The 24,942-nt window shown below is 41.3% G+C and overlaps 1 protein-coding gene across 1 annotated transcript in view; it reads left to right on the top strand.

The window, feature by feature from the left end:
- SLC43A2 (solute carrier family 43 member 2) overlaps positions 1 to 15,872 on the top strand; it is an 89,026-nt gene extending 73,154 nt beyond the window's left edge. The window contains exons 9-14 of the mRNA XM_089657889.1: positions 1,077 to 1,223; positions 7,444 to 7,579; positions 8,173 to 8,305; positions 8,430 to 8,503; positions 11,248 to 11,371; positions 13,047 to 15,872. Coding sequence (XP_089514015.1) covers positions 1,077 to 1,223; positions 7,444 to 7,579; positions 8,173 to 8,305; positions 8,430 to 8,503; positions 11,248 to 11,371; positions 13,047 to 13,208 — 776 coding nt within the window. The 3' untranslated portion in view covers positions 13,209 to 15,872. The remainder of the gene's footprint in view (positions 1 to 1,076; positions 1,224 to 7,443; positions 7,580 to 8,172; positions 8,306 to 8,429; positions 8,504 to 11,247; positions 11,372 to 13,046) is intronic.
- The last annotated feature ends 9,070 nt before the right edge of the window (positions 15,873 to 24,942 follow it).

Consider the following 24,942-nt stretch of genomic DNA (forward strand, 5'->3'; position numbering starts at 1 on the left):
CAGTGGGAGGAATAGTGCCCATTGTTGGTGTCCGTGGAAGAAATAGTGCCTCTTTTGTTGGTGTCATTGGAAGGAATAGTGGCTGGTATTAGTGGTAGGAACAGTACCCCAAGGCATGGATAATGGCAAGCAAAGGGCCACATCTGACCCAGGGGCCACAGTTTGGAGACCACTGCTCTAGTCACCTTCCTTCCTGTGTGCTCACCTCAACGTTTAACAAAATACAACCAAGGTGTACAGATCAGATTGAGTGTCATGGGAAATGTACTGTAGCTACAATATTTAGCACATTATGGATTTTCCAAGGAAATGTCAGTCTGCATTAAACATTTACTGCTTAGGACAGAGTAAACAATATGTAAACAATATGGTGAATAGTATGTGCTCTGTCTCAGTGCCAGTGTTATTATCTGTGGATGATTTAAGTTTTCCTTCCTGCTAAGATTCAATCAACAATTTCCTGCTCTACGCATTTATGCTCAGGTCATGAGAGGTAAATTAATTGGGAACCTTTATTAAACATAGAAATAATTTGAGCCTTGCTTGGCTTATCTGGTGTGTGCAATAAGTAGCACATCTCTGGTTGGTTTAGTGCGTTTTCTTATTTTGCAGCCTCTGGACTTCACATACGTGTTAAAACATTTCTTCAAGATTAAGCAGAAAGTTTGGAATTTAAGTAATGCTCTACAAGTTATTAAAGACCTTTTAGGAACCTGCTGGGTTGTTTCCTTAAGTATTATATAAAGCTACATTACTGCTAAAATGTAAGCAGCAAGTTGAAGCATCTTCCTTTATAGAGTCATATAGAATATTGTATATATTCTCTGTGTAACTAGAGCAAAAGTATGTTTTACAACACTACTGGGATTATTTATTCTCTAAAGCAAGGAACAATAATACAGTGCCATCCTTTCAGAGCTGATCTGTGACTGATCTAAATAAAGTCACCTGAAAGCTGGTATGTTATTATGGGTTGCTACACTTAGGATGTTGCTATTGCTCTTTGAATTGTTTAATGAATAAGCATAAAAGTGTTGTTGGTGCATTTTCATATTGTATTTCTCATATTCTTTTAGCAACTCCATCTTTTATGAAAAGCGTGTTCAGTCCGATCTTGCTACTTAGCCTTATCACCATGTGTGTTACCCAGCTCCGTCTCATTTTTTATATGGGAGCCATGAACAACATTCTGAAATTCCTGGTGAACGGAGACATGGAGACTGGTGAGTGCCTTTATATTAGCCAACTACAAAGACTTTTGCATGAATAAAGGCATAATAGTGGTGTTAATTCACCTGGGAACTTCACCCAGAATGTAGATTTTAGTTCAGGATAGATGCTGCTGGCTTAAAGCATCTCTGTCACATAAAGCCCAAATGAAACTTCAGTATAAATCAGCTAAACATCTCCTGGGTACATCAAAAAAGGTGTTTAATGCCCTACAGTTCAGACACAGCTTGAGTAGAAAAGCCTTTCCTCTGCCAGCAGCTGATCCTTGCTTTCCTTGGGGAAGCAGTAATCTGTGCAAAGGTCCAATATGTCTTTACATGCTCCCCTCCAATTGCAGGGTTCTGGATGTAACTGAGCAGGGCCTGTGTCGGACCTCTGCAAAGAGATTACTGCTTCCCCCACAGAAAGCAAAGATCCCACTCTACAGTATGCTGGCAGGGGACAGATAGATAGAAATGGTAATACTGCTTTGTTAATGTGGCACATGCTATTTGACGCAGGAACCTTTGCTAGTTTCCCCATTAAAGGCTCACCTTTAAAAAAAAAAAATAAATAAACACATCAATTTTTTTCTTTACACTGCAAAGCATGGCACCCATGATCTGTGTATCCAGGGGTGCAATGTCAGGTCCTACAGGCACTCCAGACAGCCCTTTGCCTGTACGTCTGTACAAGCAGACAGTTACTAACTTGCAAGGATTGTCAATGAACTATGAGGGTGCTCATCAGCACTCTTGTAGTTCATTAGCAACTACAAGCTGTCTGCCCTGGTAGCAAACAGGATTTGGAGGTCATTAATTCACCAATCCCTGTGAATGACGTAACTGTGTGGGTGGAGCCCCACGCAGCTGTGCTGTTTTTAAAATGTGACAGTGGGTGCTCAGAGAGGATCCCCTATCCGCTGTCACGGGGGAAGGTGAGAAGGAAGATGTTGGCTGCTGCAAAGTAACATGTTACAAAAGGGGAACTTGCCCTTTTATGTTTAATAGTAAAATGGTACATCATTTCACTGTAAACATCTTGAATCTTTACTGTTACAGCACAGTTACCATATAGTGGTTTTTTAATATTTGGTCATGTTATGTTCTATGTACCTAGGCCTTTCCTCCCATATCAGCTGACTTGTTTTGACAAAAGTATTCTATGACAAGGTGCCCTTCAGTTACTATAGACAAAACACACCTAAAGATGAAGAACACCTCATCCGATCAGGTTGTTCTGGCTGTTTTGCTGTGCTTTGTCTTATTGTGCAAGAGTCAATTACATGTTTCATCAAAAAAGCATCTGCAGAATGCAGCTCTGTGTCCTGATCTTAGCCTTTTATTCAACTCAGATTGTACAGCATAATAATTAGATAGAAATGACAGCTCCAGCAGTTTGGAACAGGAAGGAATATTAATGACAGATTCAATTACATTTTGTACAGCCGGTAAAGGTGAGGCAAGCTTTTCATTAGCAGTCTATCCTTCATGTACTGTATGCAATCTTCCCTTTTCTCATAGTACAATGGCTTGCAGGACAGAGCAAACCCAGTCCTCAATTTATGTCTAAATATACAGCGCCCCCCAATGTGGAAACTATTTTTAGGAACTGACAGATTCATGTGCTGTTTACCTCACTCATCCCGAGCTGCAAAATTGTTTGTGGCACAAGTTCAATGAAGGCAATCCAGTTTGAACCTGCTCTATCAAGAACGATGAAGCAATGAGTTGAAAGTCATGTTATGAGACAGGCTTCCAGGCAGGCAAAAAAACATACCCGGGAAGCAACACATGAATCCAGAGAGGAAAACAGACATCTAGAATAGCAGATACTCGGGTTACCAGAGAAAAGTCACCACTGAATGTTTATTACAGTATGGTACTTAAACAGATGATTGTTTATATACATATTGACTAATGCATCTTAGGTGACCAATAAGCAGTAAATAATTATCACCTAATCTGGCTGCTTAAAGACAGATTGAAAAACTGTTGCATGTGAATGTGCTTTCTGTGACATCAGCAGATATGCCTGGCCAACCATACATAGAGGGCAGGATTGATCATCCAAAATGGCTTTTTATGGATGATTGCTGTTGTTTTTACTGCGATAAGCCGGGAGCCAGCAAGTACATAAACACGCATGCTTGCCTGCTGAGAATATGACATACTGGTAGTGAGATTTACTTCTATAAGGAAGGGCCATTGCTGTCCATTATAGTAAGATTGTATTATATAAACACATCACTGCATCCAGGAAATGTAATCAGTATTGAAAGGGGTTAATGATGGATAATTGTATTGATAAAACAGGGCCTCTTGGTTTAAAAAAACATCATGCATCACTTAAATGCAACATCTAAGTTTTAATGCACTTTAATTTCTTGAAAGCCCATTTAAAGCATTGCACCTATATGACTTTCTCACCAATGTAGTGGATATATTCAAGTATATGTAAGCCCTAACAGTGAACTTTTCTTATTAGTTGACTTTTTGGTGTGTTTAACAATTGAATTTTTTTAAATTTTTTCTGTTGATCCTGCCAGAAATCCTGTAGTTCTCTCTGTGGACTGCAGAACACCTGTTGTAGAGTTGAGGGGAGGTAAAGGTATTCAGTTGTTCTAACACTAACCTCCAGGTGGAAATGCTTCTCCATTGATATAGTCCAGTGAGTAAGCATTGTCATTGTGTAGGTAGGATTACCAGGTATAAAAGGGAAAAAGCCTAAAAAAGAAAGCTAATGCAGCCCCCTTATTTAATTACTGGAAAACTGCGTTATTTTACATTTTGTTTTGGGATTTAGATACACATTAACTAATGCCCCCCCCCCATCTGTGTAAGCCAAGGCAAGGCCTATGTTCAGTGCTGAATAGTCCCATCATGTAACCTCTGAAGTGGTGCCAGGTGAAGGCAAGCATGCCCATGTGTATGAAGCTGCACAGGTGGCAGTGTCTTAGATCAAGCCTCATTCCCTGAGATCACCTGATGGTTGTTAGGGGGAGAAATCGGGTTGGAGTGCACAACCCAGAGAAGCTTGGCACTAAACCTGGCTGCCTTTTTGTTAGAAACGGAAAAAACATTTTGAGTCTTTTAATCTTTTATTGATCTAGCCAGCACATTTCTGGGGATAGGCTCTTCCTTCCTCAGGGATGTCCTACTTCAGTGCTGCTGAAGACAATGTTGTAAATTGTTATCAACGTTCACAGTGGCTTGCTGTAGCAAAGTGCCGGTATACAAAGTAGCAGATTCTTTTAATAGTTTAAAAGACCTGAAAGGTCTGTCTTCAGGTGAGGTTGCTATGGGTAATTCAGGAGAGGATAATAAATAACATTATAGAAATGAATGGCTAATGTATATAAAATACACTTTTAGCTTTGGGGCAAAACCTGGAGATTATTAACAGGTAAATGATCTTTAGTATGAAAAAAGGTCCTTTGTTCTTTGTTATTGACTTACTATGCTTGGATTGCACAATTCCTTGTTTTGAAATCCCTTTCTTGTGCTTTTCTACAAAGGCAGCTCTTGCCAGAAGTTTATGTTTTTATTTAATCAACACTTCTATTTGGAGTGTTTAAAATATATTTTAGAAAGGCAATGCAATACTCTACAGTAATCCAGGGAGCCTTATGGCTCTTGCTCCCTCAAGTCTTTGTAATACTACGTAAGCTCTATTTGATTCTTACCTGATCACATAAATGAACTAAATACAGGAGGTTGAACAAAATTATGGAAAACAGCAGGTAAAAGAACAACATCGTTACCTAATATGGTGTTGGGCTGCTTTTGGCATCCAAGGCAGCCTGAATTCTCCTGGAAATTGACAAATATAAGTCTTGGATGGTGAATAATGGAATCTGACACCATTCTTCATGCAAAAAGCATTCCAGTTATCGCAGAGATGGCGGAGGCAGAAAACGAGCCCGAACATTGTTCTCCAAAACTGACCATAGCGGCTCTAATGATATTCAGGTCCGGTGACTGCGGCGCCCAGGCAAGGTGCGAGACTTCATCATGGTATATGGCACTGTCTTTGGGAAACAATGTCTGCATCATGGTGTGCACATGGTCGGCTAAAATTTGCTGGCGGTGACTCTACTTTTCAAGGTGATGATGGGTCCTGCACAATGCCAAGATATGTCTGCCCAAACCATGATTCTGCAACTACCATGCTTTACCGTTGGCACAACACAGTCCTGGTGGTAAGCTTGGGACGATGTTTGTCACATGTAAACATGTCCGATGGTTGCAAGCAGTGTGAAGCTTGATTCATCGGACCATATTACAGTCTTCCGTTAATTGACCGTCCACGATATTGGTGTTGCCCCACTCTCTCCTCTGTTGACCTTTAATATTGGTCACTAGTGGTTTGGTTATTGCAGCTCGCCTGTGAATGTTTTGCTTATGGAGTTCCCTCCACACAGTTTTTGTGGACACGGCTTTGGAAGACTGAAATTGAGCTCTGCAGTCACTTTTTCAGCAGTTACTTTTTTATTCTGGATCACAATCCTGTGCAATGTCTCTTTCGGTCAGTTGACCATGTCGACCACGCTTATGTTTATCAGATGACATTTTCATGGAAACTGTATAACCTTTGATACTGTACCTTGCAACAGGCAAATAAATTGTCAACTTCAGTCACAGAGGCACCAGCTAAGTGGCACCAACAATTTACCCTCTTTGAAGCTGAGTAAACCTCATGACCTCATATAACTAGCAGCGCACGCACTGAATGGTAAGTGAGACTTCCCATCTGTTGGTTAGGTGTCTCATCACACAGTGGAAGCAAAAGAATGTTACACCACTTCCACTTTCAACGTGAAACATCTCATTTTCAAACCTGCAAATCATGTAGCGTTTCCATATTTTTGTCCAACCCCTGTACATTTAAAAAAAAAAGACTTAACAGTCATGTCAAGCTTGAAGTAAGAGGACCTACAGTATGTGGGTGTATATGTTGTGATCTTGCACAGCAGGTAACTAGAGAGGGTTCACCTAGGGGCACAATTGCAACAGATAATACTTGAATAAATGGATACATGTCTACATAATGGGGATTTTGCTCTCTTTGTGCAATCAAAACTCTCTCATTCCCAGATGTCATTATGCTGATATTGGACATTTCTTCACTTCCCCTTCTCTGCCCTAGCCGCTGATTCAGCACAGGCATAATCCTCAAGCACAAGACCTGTGTCTGTAAAGTAGTGGGTTCTGCTAGTTCAAGCTGGATCCAGTTTTTATTTCTCTGTTTTAGTCATCCTTTGTGTAACACGCTTTCCACTTTATGTATGCTAAAGTTAGTTGCTGAAGTCTGTGCTAACTCATCTCTTTCTTGTATTGTTCTCTTTGCTATCACATGCTGCCTTGCTTTCGTCACAGAGATGCACATGGGTAAGCCTTGGGAAGTAGTGTGAACCATCTGCAAGATCTGTGCTATCAGACAATCAGTGTTCACATATTTAAATGACTAATACATATACTGGACAGTAGCTACTTAAAACAAATAAGTTAATACTAACATACAAATGATAATGTAAAGAATCTTAGACTTCCAGTCCGCAGACCCAATAAAATGTCATTGCCTTAGCTGATTTTGCAGTCTGCTTTACTAGCTTCTTTTAAAGGATCAGCCTACCCAAAACTGGTATTTTAGTTCTTGGCAGAGATAAGGAGAGTTAAACCATATGACAATGTTCTTATATTCTTGGGAACTTAGCTGATGAGATCTTTATGCTTGAGTTCCTGTGTCTGTACACCTGCTGTGGCCACAGTGAGAAAATCTCTCTTCCTGTCAGATTTTTAATTTATTTTTTATTACAGAGAATACAACAGGAGGTACAGGTTTACTGAACCTAATAATGATTTAAATACATGTACCCATTCTTGTGTTGAAAATGATTTAGATGATGCTGGGATTCAATATTTTTTGATTTGGCTGATTAGATCCACTTATAGCGTATCTATAGTTATTGCTTAAAAGCATAATTATGTTTCCTGTCACATTTACTATTTTTTATTAACCTTTTCTCATAAATAGGCCCCATTTCAGATTGTATACTTGCATATGTTTCCACCCACACAAAATACATGTCAACTATGCACTCTTTTATTTTTTCATCCTAAAAAGATGGCATTTCCATCACCAAGCATGTTGCTTAACTAACTAGCTGATAAATGTTCAGTTGTTTTGAAAAGGCTTATAGTAAAATTATTTGTTTTTTTTTTTTCTTTACAGTTAGTCTATATACATCCATCTTTGGAGTTTTACAGCTACTCTGCCTGATGACAGCCCCTGTTATTGGATACATTATGGATTGGAAGCTCAAGGAATGTGACAATGGCGATGATGAAGATGAGAAGGATGCTAATCCGTATGTTTGCTCCTCTAAGTGACATTTAGGCTGCACACGCTAGTATAAAAACTTATAGTAAAACTGACAGCAGGAGTTGAGTGTAAACATCCAGAGGCACCTGTGCATACCATGAGTAATCTTCCAGAACATCTGGGAAGACCCCGAAACAGATAGGAGGTTCAATCTGCAAATGTTTAAGGTGCTGTAACCCACTATGTACTGCACCTTAAAAATGGCCATGGATATCTATTACATTAAGTAAATAGTGTCTTGTCTCATGTACTGTCTCCCACTATAATGTACGGCACTGAGCAAACTTTTTGGCGCTATATAAATACTGTATAATAATAGTGAGATATAAGAGGCAGTAAAGTGTGGGGGGAACTGAGCATGTGTTTAGTAGATGAGCTCAGGGTGCTCTGTAACTAAAGGTATACATCTACATTTAGATGCCTGAATTCAAGTCTCCTTTTACACTTGTGTTATTAAACAAAAAATGTGCTGCTGCAGAAGGTGCATTTTTATCACCGTAAGGTACAGGTACACATAAAATACTTATAAAAGTTATATACACTATTTTTTTCTTATGTTTTTGTTTGCATTAATTACAGAGATGGAAAGAAAAAGAAAAGGCGGGATCGTCAAATTCAGAAAATCACAAATGCCACCAGGGCCTTTGCATTCACTAACTTGCTGCTAGTGGGCTTTGGAGTCACCTGTCTTATTTCGAACCTGCCTTTACAGGTATGTTTGGCTGGGAAGCCCTATGGAACTTCTTTTGTGTGTGCTGATTATGCTGCTCATTCATCACAACAAATTTCAGACACAGCAGTGGTGCATGTCTACATTCTGTTTATTTTTTTTACAGATCCTGTCCTTTATATTGCACACAATAGTGAGAGGATTTATCCATTCTGCTGTGGGTGGGCTATATGCTGCTGTGTGAGTATATGCAGTAATACTTCATCTTTGTTTTTTTTATTGTTTAAATACTTTTCTACCAGAGCAATATTTAAATTTTTTTCACACGTTAAAATCTTGCCTTTTTTGCTAGAAAATTACTTTAAAGTGTTACTAAACCCGCAACAGTAAAATCAGTCTGTATATACAGTAAAGCATGCTTGTTCTCACTGTGGAACCTAAGGGGTTAATCCTCTGCATTATGTAAAAAGAATGTTTGATCCTGTCTTCTCTGATGCGCCCCTTCTTCCACAGTTCCCAATTCATCTGCTGATAGTATAGAGCCCTAGGAGACACTGCACATGCTCAGTTTAGTGTGTATTACTACAGAGTTTGTTAGGTGGGTTTTTTTTTTTTTTTTGGAGGGTGCATGTGATCAGCACAGTGCCAGTCAGCACTGCCCAAACAGAGGATCTGGTGTCATGCAGCCTCATAGGACAGTCAGAGGAGAATGAAAACTCCTCCTACAAGATTAACCAGTGTTCAGCCGGACACTGATAGAAGTCACAAGACTGCTCTAACTGCTGATGAAAAAAGGTATTTAGCAGTTTATATTTACTAAAATAATTGAATTTCCATGTTCTGCATACTATGGAAGACCAGATATAGTGAATGCAGGCTCCTGGGTTTAGTAACATTTTAAACCACCAAACAGTATATATTTTTTTAAAGCGGAAACCCTGTTAAACATATATTTTAGGAAAGAATACACTAAAATTAATCCCTAACTCACATTCATACATACACATACTAGGGCCAATTTAGACAGGAGCCAGTTAACCTGCCAGCATGTTTTTGGTGTGGAAGGAAACCGGAGGACCCGGAGGAAACCCACGCAGGCACAGGGAGAACATGCAAACTCCAGGCAGGTGGTGCCGTGGTTGGTATTTGAACTGACGACCCTAGTACTGCCAGGCGGAAGTGCTAACCATTTAGCCACTGTGCTGCCCAGTAGCAAACTACAGTACCCAAAATTGTCCATAGGCGACACTTTAAAAGCCTCTTTGCAGGTTATCAGTTTAGAGTTAACCATGAATTATTACACTCACTCTGACATTCATAGTGATACCTCACATGTGTGGCCCAATTACAGTAGCAAGGGAATGACAGCTCTGAACCTCTAGTCACATAATGCATAAAGTCACATAATGCACAGCACTTCATTGCAGAGGAGATCGGGAACAGATATTCCTCTGTCTCCTCCCTCACAACATGTTTGGACATTTTACTGCTGTTCTGAGCTGCCCGGAGTAATAGAAAACCCTGGGAACCACTGTGGTGGCTCTGTTGGCTCACTGTAGCTGATCTTTTCCAAATTGTGACTTACCTTGCTTCATTTTGTTCACTGTTTCTGTACTGAACTGGCCATATTGGAAGAGGAGCAGGGTTTGATATTCAAGAACCAATAGGAGGGATTTACAAAGCACTGATCCACAGATCTAACAATGTGCACATGTGATACACATAGTGGCCAACACTGGTAACAGTCTCATTTCCATAAGGTGCCAAAAACCATGTATCCTTAAGTCTTCATCACGTTCCCATAGGATATATGTGTATTGCTCACTCACCAGACCTATTTTACCCCATTTGCGGTGGTCATAAGCGTTTTTTTTTGGAAAGATATAACGGAGAATCAACCTCTGCTTGTCTTATATTTCTCCTACTCATCAACAGACCGCAGGTTATAACATCAGGGAAGATGGTAATGGTAGTTTCAGCCAACCAGTGTGCCAACGCTTCAAAACCGGCTCTCCATACTCTTGGTAGAATGTGAACAGCCACTCAAACCAGAGATTAAGCCATTCTAAGCGTAGCATTTATTAATATTGTTTGAATAAAAAACAGACAAGGTGTACACTCACATGGAAAGGTGCTATGTTAGCCAGCACCAGCATGTACAGCTCTGAGATTCGAAAAGATGGCCGACGTGCATTCCAAGCCTACGCTGACCAATGTCCACTGCCAAAAGTGCTTACATGCCTCGATGGATCAGGGTTGTTTTGGTGACAAAAGAGAGGGCGCACAGGCCTAGTGCATTACCATAAAAAATGTTTAATAAAAAATAAAGTAGGTGTTGTACTCACAAAGGACAATATAGTCAAGGCACATCATAAAGAACAGCTGGGTCAACACCGCGCTGAGTAGCAGTCAGTCTCTGAGGAAGAGGCAAGTCCTCGAAACGCATCAGCCTTTTGGATGTCTAAACTCCCTATTGCGGACTGTTACTCAGCACGGTGTTGACCCAGCTGTTCTTTATGATGTGCCTTGACTATATTGTCCTTTGTGAGTACAACACCTACTTTATTTTTTATTAAACATTTTTTATGGTAATGCACTAGGCCTGTGCGCCCTCTGTTTTGTCTTTCCTCATTCAGTATATTTGGATTTCCCCGGTCTATTTGAGGGCAGCAAGGTGTGCATGTTCCAGGACATTTTTAATGTGGTTGTAGCCTGCATCGAGTCCATCCCCAAGCGCAGGAGCATTTGTGTTTGCTGGTTCTTTGTTTTCGTGACAAAAGGGGAACCTACTTAATATTAAGTGGGTGGTCATAAAGTTACAGCTGAACAACTTTAAAAAACTAGACACTCCTTTAGTATAGTATTATATATGTATTTTTTATTATTTGGAAATTTGGCAATAGTATACATTAATTCTATCATCTTGTTTAACATAAGTAGTTTTTATGCACTAAGTTTTACAACCTTAACTTTCTTTTATTTAGATACCCATCATCGCATTTTGGGAGTTTGACTGGCCTGCAATCTCTGATTAGCGCTCTGTTTGCACTCCTCCAGCAGCCTCTGTTTTCAGCTATGGTGGGTCCTTTGGATGGTGATCCACTCTGGGTAAGGACTAGTTAGTAATAATTCTAGTATATACATTTTTTAGATGTGTAAATGTGCTTGGTGAATTCCACTATTGTATGATTCATTTTATATTAAAAGTGTTGTCTGGATATAATGGAAAGAAGATCAGCTAACTGGTTTTAAATGAAAAGGTACATCAGTAAAGAGGCCTCTTTTTGTAGATGACACAAAATAAATAAAAGACTTCATTACTTTGGATAGAATTCCATTTAGAGTTTTGTAATACTCAATTCAAAATGTAAAAAAAGAGTTTCACAGTTCTACTTTAAGATTTGGCTAAGGGTTATAACCCCTGTTTTTTTTCCATCGGTGTCCCATTAGGGAGATTTTTCATCACATCCTGTTCCATAGCCAAAACAATAAGTTAGCAAAAATCTATTAAAATTGTGGGAATCTCTGTTTGTCACCAGAACTAGTGTTCCCATTGGCAGATTTCCCCTCTATTCCTTTTATGGTGACAACCCAAAATCTGGGACTTTCTTTTACTTTCACGCTTGATGATAATGGTACCCAGGACAAATAGGGAAGATGAATCTCTCTATTGCGGGCACAGACAGCAAAAAAAACCTGACTGGTGTTCTAATCCCTCTCCACTTTATCAAAAACTAAAAAAAAAACGTGCTTGCCTTTAGTTATACTTTAATGGAAGTAAAGGTTTGCTTTCAGGATAGCAGTCCTCTAGATGATTCTGACACCTATTTGTCACTTTTGACAAAAGTAAATAAATGCCATTGTTATATGGCCGGCCTGCAAATGAAGGCATCATCAACTGGGTTTTTATTATATCACGCAATATTACCCATCTCAGATCACACATTCGCTTAAAGCACTATTTTAGCCCACTAGGCTAGCCCTGGCATTTAATGGGTTTCTTAACATCAGATTTTTTAAACAGCTTGTCAATTGCACATTCAGCTTTTATAGCACAGTTAAATGAGGGTGCAAAAAGAGTTTTGCGGGGTTTCTTTTTTGTTCTGCAGTAGCACTCCAATGCTACCCTAAACTCTCCAACCAGCAGCCCGGCCTCCCCTACACAGTCACAAGTATCAGCAGCAGTAGTAGTGGTTATACACACTATGCTCCCAAGAAAGGGGAGTCTGGGATGGTGCATAAAAATTAAGGCTTTTGAAATGGTAACTTAGAAAGTACCATCACTTTGACTAGGCTAGAAAAATTGGAGGTAAATTGGGCTTTAACATGTTCATGAAAAGGTCTTAATAACCCTAAAATTATTGATACACGATTGCATGAACAACATTTATATTTTTTATTTATATTAAAGTGTTTGTCTCTGCCACTGTTTTATATACTTTGTTGAGGCCAAAGCGCTGCTGGTCCTGGACACACTGGCAGTGGAGGTTTTTTGCCTCTAGAGGCCCCTGCCTTTAAATGCCTATGTGTGCATGGACACACAGGCTAAAATGCAGGGGCATTTAGAGACAGAAAAAAGACTGTCAGGCACCCCTAACAGCAGTGTTAAAAATGTCCAGTGTACTAAGAGTGTGAGAGTCTGTTGGCCATGTTAGTGTGTGTACTGCATTGCTGTGCATTATGTTAATGTGATCCTAAAAAAAAATAAGAAAAATATACAGTTGTGTTCTAACTTACTGTGTATGCATTCCTTACACTTATCTCTCTCTTTCTGCAATGACAGGTCAATGTTGGATTGTTGGTAATGAGCATGCTTGGGTTCTGCCTGCCACTCTACCTCATCTTCTTTAAGCGGAGCCTGGAACGGCAAAGGAAGCAAAAAAATGAAGACTCCAAACTGTACCAGAAAATAAATGGCACTCCTGATCATGAAGCGTTTGTGTAAGCTATGCCAGAAACTTGGCCTGCCCTGTACCCATACAATGTTCCTATTCATAGATTTCTGGGAACATTTCACTCCAGCATAACGAGTCACCATTTTAGAAGATATTTCAACCTTCAGCATGTCATCAGTGCACCAGTTTTCCCTTCAAGAATAAATGGAAGGAGGCACAGTCTCTGGGCCAGAAAAATCTATTCTTTCTTAGTACAAACAGAAGTCTGTACCATATCCTGTGGGGTAAAACACAACCTTCTGTCCATTTTGTTGATTGGATTGGAGTTTCTTCTTATGGCCTTTAATGAAGGGTCTTACCATATCTAGTCAGCAGTAACTTTTGGTGACATGAGATGCCATAAAGCTGGAGTCTGTGACCTGTTATGTGGACTCATATTCTTAGGTGCTCAGCACAGAAGTAGCAGGAATTGGTTTCTTGTCGTGATTACTTCTGCTTAGCATGACCACTTGTTCTGATAATGACTCTTGTGCCAGTGGCGATGCCAGGTAGTCTCATCATTGTGGCCTCTCAGAAACAGAGGTCCTCTTGAGATAATATAGCCAGAACTGACTTTTGCAACCGCCAAACAGAGCACATGGCCACCTTGAGATCATATCACCACGGCTTTTCCTAAACGTGAAGTTCTATTACAAGGGGAAGTGTCCCGTTCTGTGGTGAAACAAGATGCTAACAGCATTGGAGGATGTATGCTCATTTATTGAACTGTTTCTGCACTAATGAACCTTGCTGCTTTCCACATTTAGTAACCGTAGAGAAAAGCAAATATATGCGTTTTAAAGGGATAACACATCCATCCTCTGTATTAATATGGGTGATTAAGAATCAACCGCTCTTGTGATGAAAATATGTTGTGCCATTCTGTCCTTAGATCTGGTTGATTCTTACATATATGCACCAGGAATTGGCAATCTGTGGCACTGAAGAGGATGCTCCACTCCATCTCCAATGATGTTCTGCCTCTTAGTCATTGAGCTGCAGTGCAGCACCCATGATAGTACCAGAGATTCCTAGTCTGTTCTAAGCAATACCTGTGTGTCTCTTTCAATTCTGTTTTCTTCTTTTTCTTTTTTTTTCATTTTATAACTGACTAAAATGAATATGCTGTTCTATGTTTCTTGCATGATATGATTAAGTAATTTTGTATTTGGACATAAATTGTTTGTGATATGCTTTGTTTGGTGGAGCTAGAGAGAATCTTTGTCATAAATCTGCTGAATGTCTTGATCAATCGAGTGCAATGAAGCAGGAATCTAGTGTGTTTTTACCTTGTAGCCATTCTTGATCTTCTTTTATCATTTTATACACTCTCTTCCCTTTCCTAGGTTATGGCTTTATCATTTCTTATCTTCATTCAAGTGTTATCATTTCATATGTTCATTTTGTTCTTTGTTTTCTGGATCCTCATTAGGTTTTACTATATTAGTTAGGTATTTTTTTATTGTTCTGCTTTCACAATAAACAATCAAATAAATGAGAATATAGTATATGTTTGAGATTAACCTTTACCTCACTCCATTGGGCCCTAATGTAAGATCATTTACCTGTCAGTTCATTCTGATGTTCCAGTTTTAACATTACTGAGCATGCTGGGTAGACAGTTGAATATTACTGTTGATTGCTCAGTTAAAACAAAATCTATTACAATGGTTACAATGGTATTCCTTCTATGGATAAAAAACAGAGTCCTCTATGTCAGTCCTCAGATGAACCTAAAACCACAAGCTGCTAAAATGTACTTTCATCAGTTGAGGTGATTGTGGAGTATTCCAGTCTCTCTAGGAAGTAGGTTTATTTTTCCAGTGGCAATGCAGAAATTAAACTATTTTTTCAAACTGGTTTTCTTCCTAGGGTGATTGCAATTATTATGCAGTATTTTTACACTCCAGGTTATCGTAGATATGAAAGAACCATTTAGACATATTCCAATTTTTTTTAATAAGGAAACCGCAATGTGTAAGTGCTGACTACCCCGCAAGAATCTTTCTACATAATAAAGTGAATTGAATTGCTATGAGTTACAGTACTTTTCACATCATCGTTGCTCTTTTTGTTGCCTTATTAAATAAGCCCATATCTCTGCTAAGAGTGGATGCAGCTCGAACCTAAAGCAGTGAGTGCCTCAATAATGTCTCTAGCTGCAAGGAAATCAATAAACTGAGTATGGACAGCTGCAGTAACAGGACAAGAAGAGCACTGCATCCTCTGTTGGTAGGCACTGGGCTCATTTTAATATTGTTCTGTTGGGATGTCAAAATTCTGCTTGTACAAGAGTAACAAAAGGAAGTTTCTTCTTTTCAGCTTGATAGCATGGTATTACAGGGAAATGCTAGTCTTTGTTTATGGACTACAAGCAGAGTTCTCATGTGACAACAAGGGGAAAACAGAGCACAAAAGCAATACAGCAATTCTTTCTCCATGTGTTTGTCTTTGAGCTGGCCTCCGGGAAGAAAGACTGGGACACACTTTATGTGGATTCCCAGAGCCAAAACTGCGCAACCTTGAGCAAATCACTGTATTTCTCAGTGCCTCAGGTGCAAAAAGATTGTAAGCTCTCACGAGTAGGTATTTATTGTGCCTGTACATTCTATATACAGTGCTTGTTGTTACTATTAAAAACATAAAAAAAAAATAAACCCTTTTTATAGCCAACAGTTTTTGGTATATATGGCATGATGTTATTGTGTGATTGTTACTTTGTGATCATTAAAGCAGAACTCCAGCCAAAATCACAAGATAAAAATGAACAGACCATTAAAAGATCAAATAAAATTAGCTTTTGCTGCAATACTCAGTTTCAATCCGGAGATCTCCCCTGCAGAACTTTTTTTCTGCCATTAGATATCCACAGTATGGTGCCCATCATAATTCAACCCATTTCCACTGAGCCCAGGTCATCCTGCTAGCCTGTGAGTGGACAGTCAAAAGAGAAGCAGTACAATGATGAGCTCATCTTTTTGTCACTCTTCTTTCTCTTCCTATCAACGTGTTTCTTGTCAGCATGTGATCTGATTGTCTGTCTTTTTTTTTGTATGGTTTCTTCCTCTCACATTCCAGCCCTGCTGTACTGGGGCAGCAAGAGGCTGATGTCAGGTCAAATTAAGGTATAACACTAAACAAAATGTAATGATGTATTAATTTACATTATTATTATATTATATATATTATTGCATATATTTGAGTTTCATATCTGCCTAGAGTTCTGCTTTAAGTTTTTGGAGGAAAGAAAGCGCTGCATATTAACACAAAAATTTCACCCAAAATGCAAAGCTGGAGACCATAGTTTGGAGCGGCTTGCTACCTTAGTAAACTGCCATCACAAAGGAAACTATGAATTCCAAATTATAATTAGACATTTTACATATCAGTGCAGCAGTCCATCACCAGAAGCTTAATGTTCATGTAAACCTTAAAAATAAACTTCCTATAAACAGTTCCCAAATGCATGGTAAACTGCCAAATGTGTGTCCTATGCTTTGTGCCAAAGTATCAGCTACAAATACCTAGTGATCAGCCTGTCTTCTGAAATATGTCCCTCGTGTTCCTTTATGTCAGTACTACCTGCTGGTCTGACCTGTGGCCTTGACAGCCACGCTTGGTGTTTCCTGTATGGGAATAGGAGGGCGCAGTGCAAAAGCACCTATAATATCCTGTAGTCAGGCTGATCCCTGCCAGCAGCTCCCACCAGCAAGAGATTATACTGGAATTTGCACAGCTATGACATTATACTAAAAATTGCAGTGGTCAGTGACTTTTAGTGGGACTGTGATAGTGTGGTGGGCAGTGATTCAGTGATCAGTGCTAATACAGTACACTGTCACTGTACTAATGACACTGGCCGGAAAGGGATTAATATCTAGGGGCAATCAAAGGGTTAACTGTGTACCTAACAATGTGTAATGTGTGTTATATGTGATGCTTCTACTTTACTTTAAGGCTGTTTATTCTCCTTGCTTTGCAGGGAGAATAAACAGCCAGATCGCTGTTCCTTGTACGGAGAGCTCTGTGTTTTGTAAACACAGAACTTTGTATGTGATTGGACACAGCAGATCAGCTGAATTCAGCCAAAAGCATTGGCTGAAATCAGCTGCCATTGGCACGGGTTGGCAAGAGGAGAACGCACGTGTGCCCTAGAAAGATCGCAACGTACAGGTACCTTGCCCGGCCTGGAGCTGCGGCTCACTCACAGCACAACTCCTGTTGACGGATGGCAAGCAGTTAATTTTTTTGTTTCTGCATTATTTTCATCTGATAATTCTGCAAATAGTACATGTGTTTGCTGTGCAAAAGTGACAATGCTGTTCCTCCATACTCCCTGTCCAAGGGTGACAATGTTGCTCTTCCACATGGCCTGTGCAAGGGTGACAACGCTGTTCCTCCATACTCCCTGTCCAAGGGTGACAATGTTGCTCTTCCACATGGCCTGTGCAAGGGTGACAACGCTGTTCCTCCATAATCCCTGTCCAAGGGTGACAATGTTGCTCTTCCACATGGCCTGTGCAAGGGTGACAATGCTGTTCCTCCATACTCCCTGTCCAAGGGTGACAATGTTGCTCTTCCACATGGCCTGTGCAAGGGTGACAACGCTGTTCCTCCATACTCCCTCTCCAAGGGTGACAATGAATGCTGCTCCTCTGCAGATGCATTGCAAAACACCACCTAAAAACAGTAATAATTCAGACTATGCTATCTGTAATGTGTGCTTAAAATACTTTTCTGGTGCTTAGAAATTCTCAGAAGAGAATCCTTTCAAGGATATTGTATATTTTTGTTGCCAGAGAAACCTGCATGGTGGTTGTCTGGGCAATCGTGTTTTTGTGATACCTACTGAAGATGACAAACTGTTATTGTTCGATGCAGTAGGGAATTCCTTTATGGAACTTACTGAGGTCTGCAGAAAATACTTTGCAGTCATAGGTAACATAGACAAGTGTTGCACCCCCTAATCCATGGACTGTTAGTACTCCCTGAGTTCCATCAGAATATAGATATATATAGTGCATGTTTGGTCCCAGGTTCCATTCCCTGATAGGCACACAGCAGCCAGGAACATGGTAGTGCATAGACACTTGAGTTCGAGAACAGGCTTTGCATGTCTTTTTGTGATTTCATTTTGTTAGGGACCTGGGACAGGGTTAGAGTGAGCCTTGGGACACTTTATTAAACTGCAAAAAACTGTAGTAGAGGACACTGAAACTGATCTACTTCTTCAGGGTGAGGGCACCCCTTTAAGGTGAAGCTAAATTGGTGCTAAAAAGGGACTCCTCAACAGAAGTATAGTCCTGGAAGTACTCAGATAATGCTCTCCCAAATGGAGCTAAAGAAAATCTCCAAGTGCAGGAGGCTGGTTGTCACTGTGTCCTGATACTGTATTGCCACCTGCAGTATCAGTTGTTGCACTTGATTTGTCTGTGTCCTGGATCCTTAGATAAGCTCTTTGCAAATAGTCAGGAGGCTAAGCCAGAGGTCCCCTCCTAAAAAGGATTCTTGCAGCTGCAGGTATCTTCCCAGGGATTCCACAGCCCTCAGGCTGGGTCTTACTTCCCCAGGAACAAGAGATCTCTGTTCTGGGTTCCAGTCTAGTTATACCCCTCTCAGCCCCCTTCTGGTCACTCACTCCCCTAACCAGGGATTGGCTGAAAGGACATTAATATGTAGGCCAAGGTCTGTGTTCTTCCACCCATTATATTCCACAACTCGGTGGCATGCAGGGGAAAGTAACCAAGCCCGCACCAGCAGCACCCAGAACAGACACAACTAAATTATTGTTGCTTTCCCTGTCTACAGGCCGGTAAAAAACAAAATGTAACTCTAGTAGCTTGCTGAGACACTATATATAATATATGAGGGGCGGTCAAGTCAAACTGGGACTTTGAGCTTATATAAAAAAAGAACAAATTTCAAGGAGTGGAAACTGCATATATTTTTCAACATACTTCCCTGGTACGTTTACACACTTATCCCAGCATTTAACTAATGCCTGAAAAGTTTCAGCATAGAAAGATTTGTCAGTACGCCTGAACCATCCTAGGACAGCCTGTTTCACTTCATCATCAGTGCTGATATGTTGACCTTAAAAGAACACTTTTAGGGGTCCAAATAGGTGGCAATCACTCAGAGAGAGGTCTGGGCTGTAAGGGGGACATGGCAATACCTTCCAGCCAATTTGCTGTAATGTGCATGTAGTGCGGTGAGCAGTATGAGCTTGTGTGTTGTCTTGGAGAAACGGTACGCCCTTAGTGATCAAACCAGGCCGTTTTTTTCCACAGATATGTATGCGCATCACTTAGAACACGACAGTAATATTCACTGTTGATAGTGGCACCACAGGGTAGAAAATCCACGATTAATGCCATTTTGTCCCACAAAACACTTGCCATCACTTTACCTGCAGACAATGTCTTACTGTGGCTGAATTTCTCATCACCCTACTGTGCTTGAAGTCTGTAGATATCTGTGAGTTTTATACCTTAGTTTACAAGAAACGTCATCACCACACACTGTTCCATGCGCACACTAACACTGTTATCTGCCATCTTGATTACGGTCTCTGGACTGGCCCACGGCATGTGCACCGCCTATCAGTAATAGGACACACTTGCCACTTACTACTGCGTGTAGTACTGCCACGCTAGCATCCCTTTTTATACCTGAAAAGTTAAAAATCCCAGTTTGACTTGAGTGCCCCTTGTGTATATACAATATATATATATGACCTCTTCGTCTCCCACTCCCTTAACCTTCTTGCACTCACTGAAACCTGGCTCCAAGCAGCAGTTTTTGTTTCCCCGGAGCACTCTCCTATGGAGGCCTCATCTTGACCCACTCACGCAGGCCCAGTGGTCGGAAAGGAGGTGGGGTTGGTCTACTTCTGTCACCACTGAGCACCTTTCAAGTCCTCCGTAACCCTCTCTATCCTTCTCTTCTTTTGAGACCCACTGCATCCGGCTATTCTCTCCGATCTCCCTGAGGATTGTAGTGATCTACCGGCCTCCTGGACCCGTGTCCCGCTTGTTCGAAGACTTTGCCGCCTGGCTACCCTACTTTCTTTCCTCTGACCTACCCACTATCATCCTTGGAGACTTCAACATCCCTATTAACGTCAATAACCCGGCTACATCCCAACTCCTCCACATAACCTCTTCTTTTGAACTAGCACAGTGTATACAGTCCTCCACTCACTCCGACGGGAATACCTTAGACCTTGTCTTCTCTCACCACTGTACTCCCTATAACCTCACAAACACCCCCTTTCCCCTCTTTGATCACAATCTCATCACCTTCACAGTCTCCTCGTCCTCTAACACCTATCCTACCAAACAGCAAACAATTACCAGGAGAAATCTCTGAAAACCTAAACCCGGCTCCCTTCCACTCTGCAACTGACCAACTCTATGACAGCATCAACCCCCTGTCCTGCCCTGACCTGGCCACTGCTGCTTACAACAACTCGCGTTCATCCGCTCTAGACTCACTTGCTCCCCTAACAACACGAAGCATCAGGCCCCGCCCTCTACAACCTTGGCAGACTGACCACACCCGGAATCTCAAACGACACAGTCGCGTGCTGGAGCGATTATGGTGTAAAATCAAATCCCACCAAACATTCACCCGTTATAAATCTGCCTTCCTAACATACACTTCCTCCCTTCACGCTGCCAAACAAGCCTACTTTGTCACTCTCACTAATACCTTCTCTTCGAGTCCTCGTCGGCTCTTCTCTACCTTTAACTCTCTACTTTCTCTGCCCCCACCGCCACCCAGCGCCTCACTCACTGCCCACGAGATTGCTAACCACTTCCAAAACAAGATTGACGCAATTCGTAGGGACATCGCCACTACACAGACACCCACCCCACTTAGCATTCCTCATACCATACCTCCCGCAACACTTCCCTCTTTTAACCACGCTACCACCGAAGAGGTCCTCAAGGTCTTCTCAGAAGTCCGCCTCACCACCTGCTTCGTGGACCCAATCCCCTCACAACTCCATCGGTCACCCTCCTACCCCATCCTATGCTCCCTCACTCACACATTCAATCTTTCCCTCTCTACAGGTGCATTACCTTCCCCTCTAAAGCACGTGCACATCACTCCCATACTTAAAACACCCTCCCTAGACCCCACCAACCTGAACAACCTAAGACCCATCAACCTGCTGCCATTTAACTCTAAACTCCTAGAACGCTTAGTCTACAATCGTCTGAGCTCCCACCTCACTGACAACCTTCTCGACCCTCTACAGTCTGGCTTTCGCCCTCTACACTCCACTGAAACTGCTCTACGAAAACTCTCTAATGACCTACTAACTGAAAAAACCAACGGCCACTATTCAATACTCCTACTACTCGACCTCTCCGCGGCCTTTGACATGGTTGACCATCCCCTCCTCCTCAAAAAACTACACTCGCTTGGCCTCAGAGATTCCGCTCTTTCCTGGTTCTCCTATCGATCGCAGCGCTCCTTCAGTGTTACCTATAACGCTTCCACCTCCTCTTCACTCCCTCTTTCTGTAGGGGTCCCTACACTTCACTCCCACGGCTTCAATTACCATCTCTATGCTGATGACACGCAAATCTATCTGGCTACCCCTCACCTCACCCCTTCAGTCTCCACCCGCATCGCTAACCTACTAAGTGACATATCGGCTTGGATGTCACTCCACTTCCTCAAACTCAACCTTTCCAAAACTGAGCTCCTAGTATTCCCCCCTGCCCATGCCACCTCCACTGACTTCATCATTAATATTAATAACACAATCATTAGTCCCTCCCCTCATGCCAGGGTACTAGGTGTAATCCTAGACTCCCATATGTCCTTCCAGCCCCAGATCCAATCGCTGACAAAATCATGTAGACTTCACCTCCGCAACATCTCCAAGATATGACTATTCCTAACCCCGGAAACCACTAAGCAACTTATTCACTCCCTTGTCATATCATGCCTCAACTATTGTAACTCCCTCCTCATTGGCCTACCTCATCGCAGGCTATCCCTCCTTCAGTCTATCATGAACGCTGCTGCCAGACTCATCCACCTCACTAACCGCTCTGTATCTGCCACCCCTCTCTGCCAATCACTCCACTGTCTCCCAGTTGCCTAACAGATAAAATTCAAAACACTAACTATGACATACAAAGCCATCCACAACACTGCCCCAATTCACATATCCGATCTTATCTCTAAATATCACCCAAACCGTACACCTCGCTCCTCGCAAGACCTCCTACTCTCTAGCTCCCTTATCTCCAAGATATGACCAAGATATGACCATTCCTAACCCCGGAAACCACTAAGCAACTTATTCACTCCCTTGTCATATCATGCCTCGACTATTGTAACTCCCTCCTCATTGGCCTACCTCATCGCAGGCTATCCCCCCTTCAGTCTATCATGAACGCTGCTGCCAGACTCATCCACCTCACTAACCTCTCTGTATCTGCCACTCCTCTCTGCCAATCCCTCCACTGGCTCCCAGTTGCCCAACGGATAAAATTCAAAACACTATGACATACAAAGCCATCCACAACACTGCCCCAATTTACATATCCAATCTTATCTCTAAATATCACCCAAACCGTACACTCCTCGCAAGACCTCCTACTCTCTAGCTCCCTTATCTCCTCCTCCCATGCTCGTCTTCAAGACTTCTCCAGAGCATCACCCATCCTCTGGAACTCCCTACCCCAATCTATCAGACTATCACCTACTAATACTGGAATCCTCTACTCTTTCAACCACTCCATCCCTCACAGTTTTATCTATCGTACCACTCGCCCTTCCCTCCTAGATTGTAAGCTCCAAGGAGCAGGGCCCTCAATTCCCTCTTGTATTGAACTGTACTGTTACTCTATTGTCTCCCACTATAATGTAAAGCGCTGTGCAAACTCTATATAAATCCTGTATAATAATATATACAGTTGTGTTCAAAATTATAGCAGTCAGACATCACTAACCTGATCAATCACTGTTTTTTGGAGAAATTATATTTCTACATGGCAAAAAATTTACTAGCAGGTGTAGTAGAGTAATAGAAATCCAACAGACCCAACAGTCATGACATACATGCTGCTGATTCTGTGTAATTGAATCACTAATTGAAAAGGGCATGTTCAAAATAATAGTAGTGTGGAGTTCTATTAGTGAGGTCATTCATTCTTTGAAAAACAGGTGGCAATTATTGCCCTTATTTAAGGAAGGAAGGCAGCAAATGTTGTACATGCTGGATACAGTGCATTTCTCTCTGAAATTCTGAGGAAAATGGGTCGTTCCAGACATTGTTCAGAAGAACAGCGTACCTTGATTAAAAAGTTGATTGGAGAGGGGAAAACCTATAAAGAAGTGCAGAAAATGATAGGCTGCTCAGCTAAAATGATCGCAAATGCTTTAAAATGGCAACCAAAACCTGAAAGACGTGGAAGAAAGCGAAAAACTACCATTCAAATGGATAGAAGAATAGCCAAAATGGCAAGGACTCAGCCAACAATCAGCTCCAGGAAGATCAAAGATGGTCTAAAGTTACCTGTGAGTACTGTTACAATTAGAAGACGCCTAAGTGAAGCCAAGCTATCTGCAAGAAGCCCCCGCAAAGTCCCACTGTTGAAAAAAAGACATGTGCTGAAGACGTTACAATTTGCCAAAGAGCACATTGACTGGCCTAAAGAGAAATGGCGCAATATTTTGTGGACTGATGAAAGTAAGATTGTTCTTTTTGGGTCTAGTGGCCGGAGACAGTTTGTCAGACGACCCCCAAACACTGAATTCAAGCCACAGTACACTGTGAAGACAGTGAAGCATGGTTGCGCAAGCATCATGATATGGGGATGTTTCTCATACTACGGGATCATGGATCAGTTTGAATACATCAGAATACTTGAAATGGGTGTTCCAACAAGACAACGACCCCAAACACACCAGTAAACGTGCAACATCTTGGTTCCAGACCAACAAGATTGACATTATGGAGTGGTTAGCCCAATCCCCGGATCCCAATCCCCGGATCTTAACAGAAAACTTGTGGGGTGACATCAAAAATGCAGTTTCTGAGGCAAAACCAAGAAATAGAGAAGAACTGTGGAATGTAGTCCAATCATCCAGGGCTGGAATACCTGTTCACAGGTGCCAGAAGTTGGTTGACTCCATGCAACACAGATGTACAGCAGTTCTCAGAAACAGTGGTTATGCAACTAAATATTAACTAAGTGATTCAAAGGAAAGCTAAATCTTCAAACATTTTTCAGTTTATATAGTGAATGTTTGAGTTTGTAAAGAAGAATACAAACACTGCTATTTTTTTGAACAGTCTAATATTCACTTTTCTTCAATTTTTTTAGAGGAACAACACAAGTTTGATCTATTTTTCTTCATGTTTTGATTTGGAATAGAATGTGTAGTGTTCCCAATGCATTTGTGTGTATGGAAATAAAAGCTATTAGAAGGATTTTGAGCTTTATTCACTTTTTTCAACACACTGCAATTATTTTGAACACAACTGTATATATATATATATATATATATATATATATATATATATACTTATTCAGGGTCCAGACAACAGAAAAACTAATCTGCAGAACAACACAAGACACAGCAATGAAGAGTGACCCTCAGGGTGGCAATAGGGGGGAGCAGAGGGCAGGTAGTCCACAGGGCAGAAAAGGGTTAAGTCCAGCACACAGGGCAAAAGGTTCCGGGCAGAATAGGGTTAAGTCCAGCACACAGGGC

This window comes from Staurois parvus, unplaced genomic scaffold (genome assembly GCF_062004578.1).
Source record: "Staurois parvus isolate SC_StPar_1 unplaced genomic scaffold, SC_StPar_1.0 ptg000029l, whole genome shotgun sequence".
Taxonomy (NCBI): Eukaryota; Metazoa; Chordata; class Amphibia; order Anura; family Ranidae; genus Staurois; species Staurois parvus.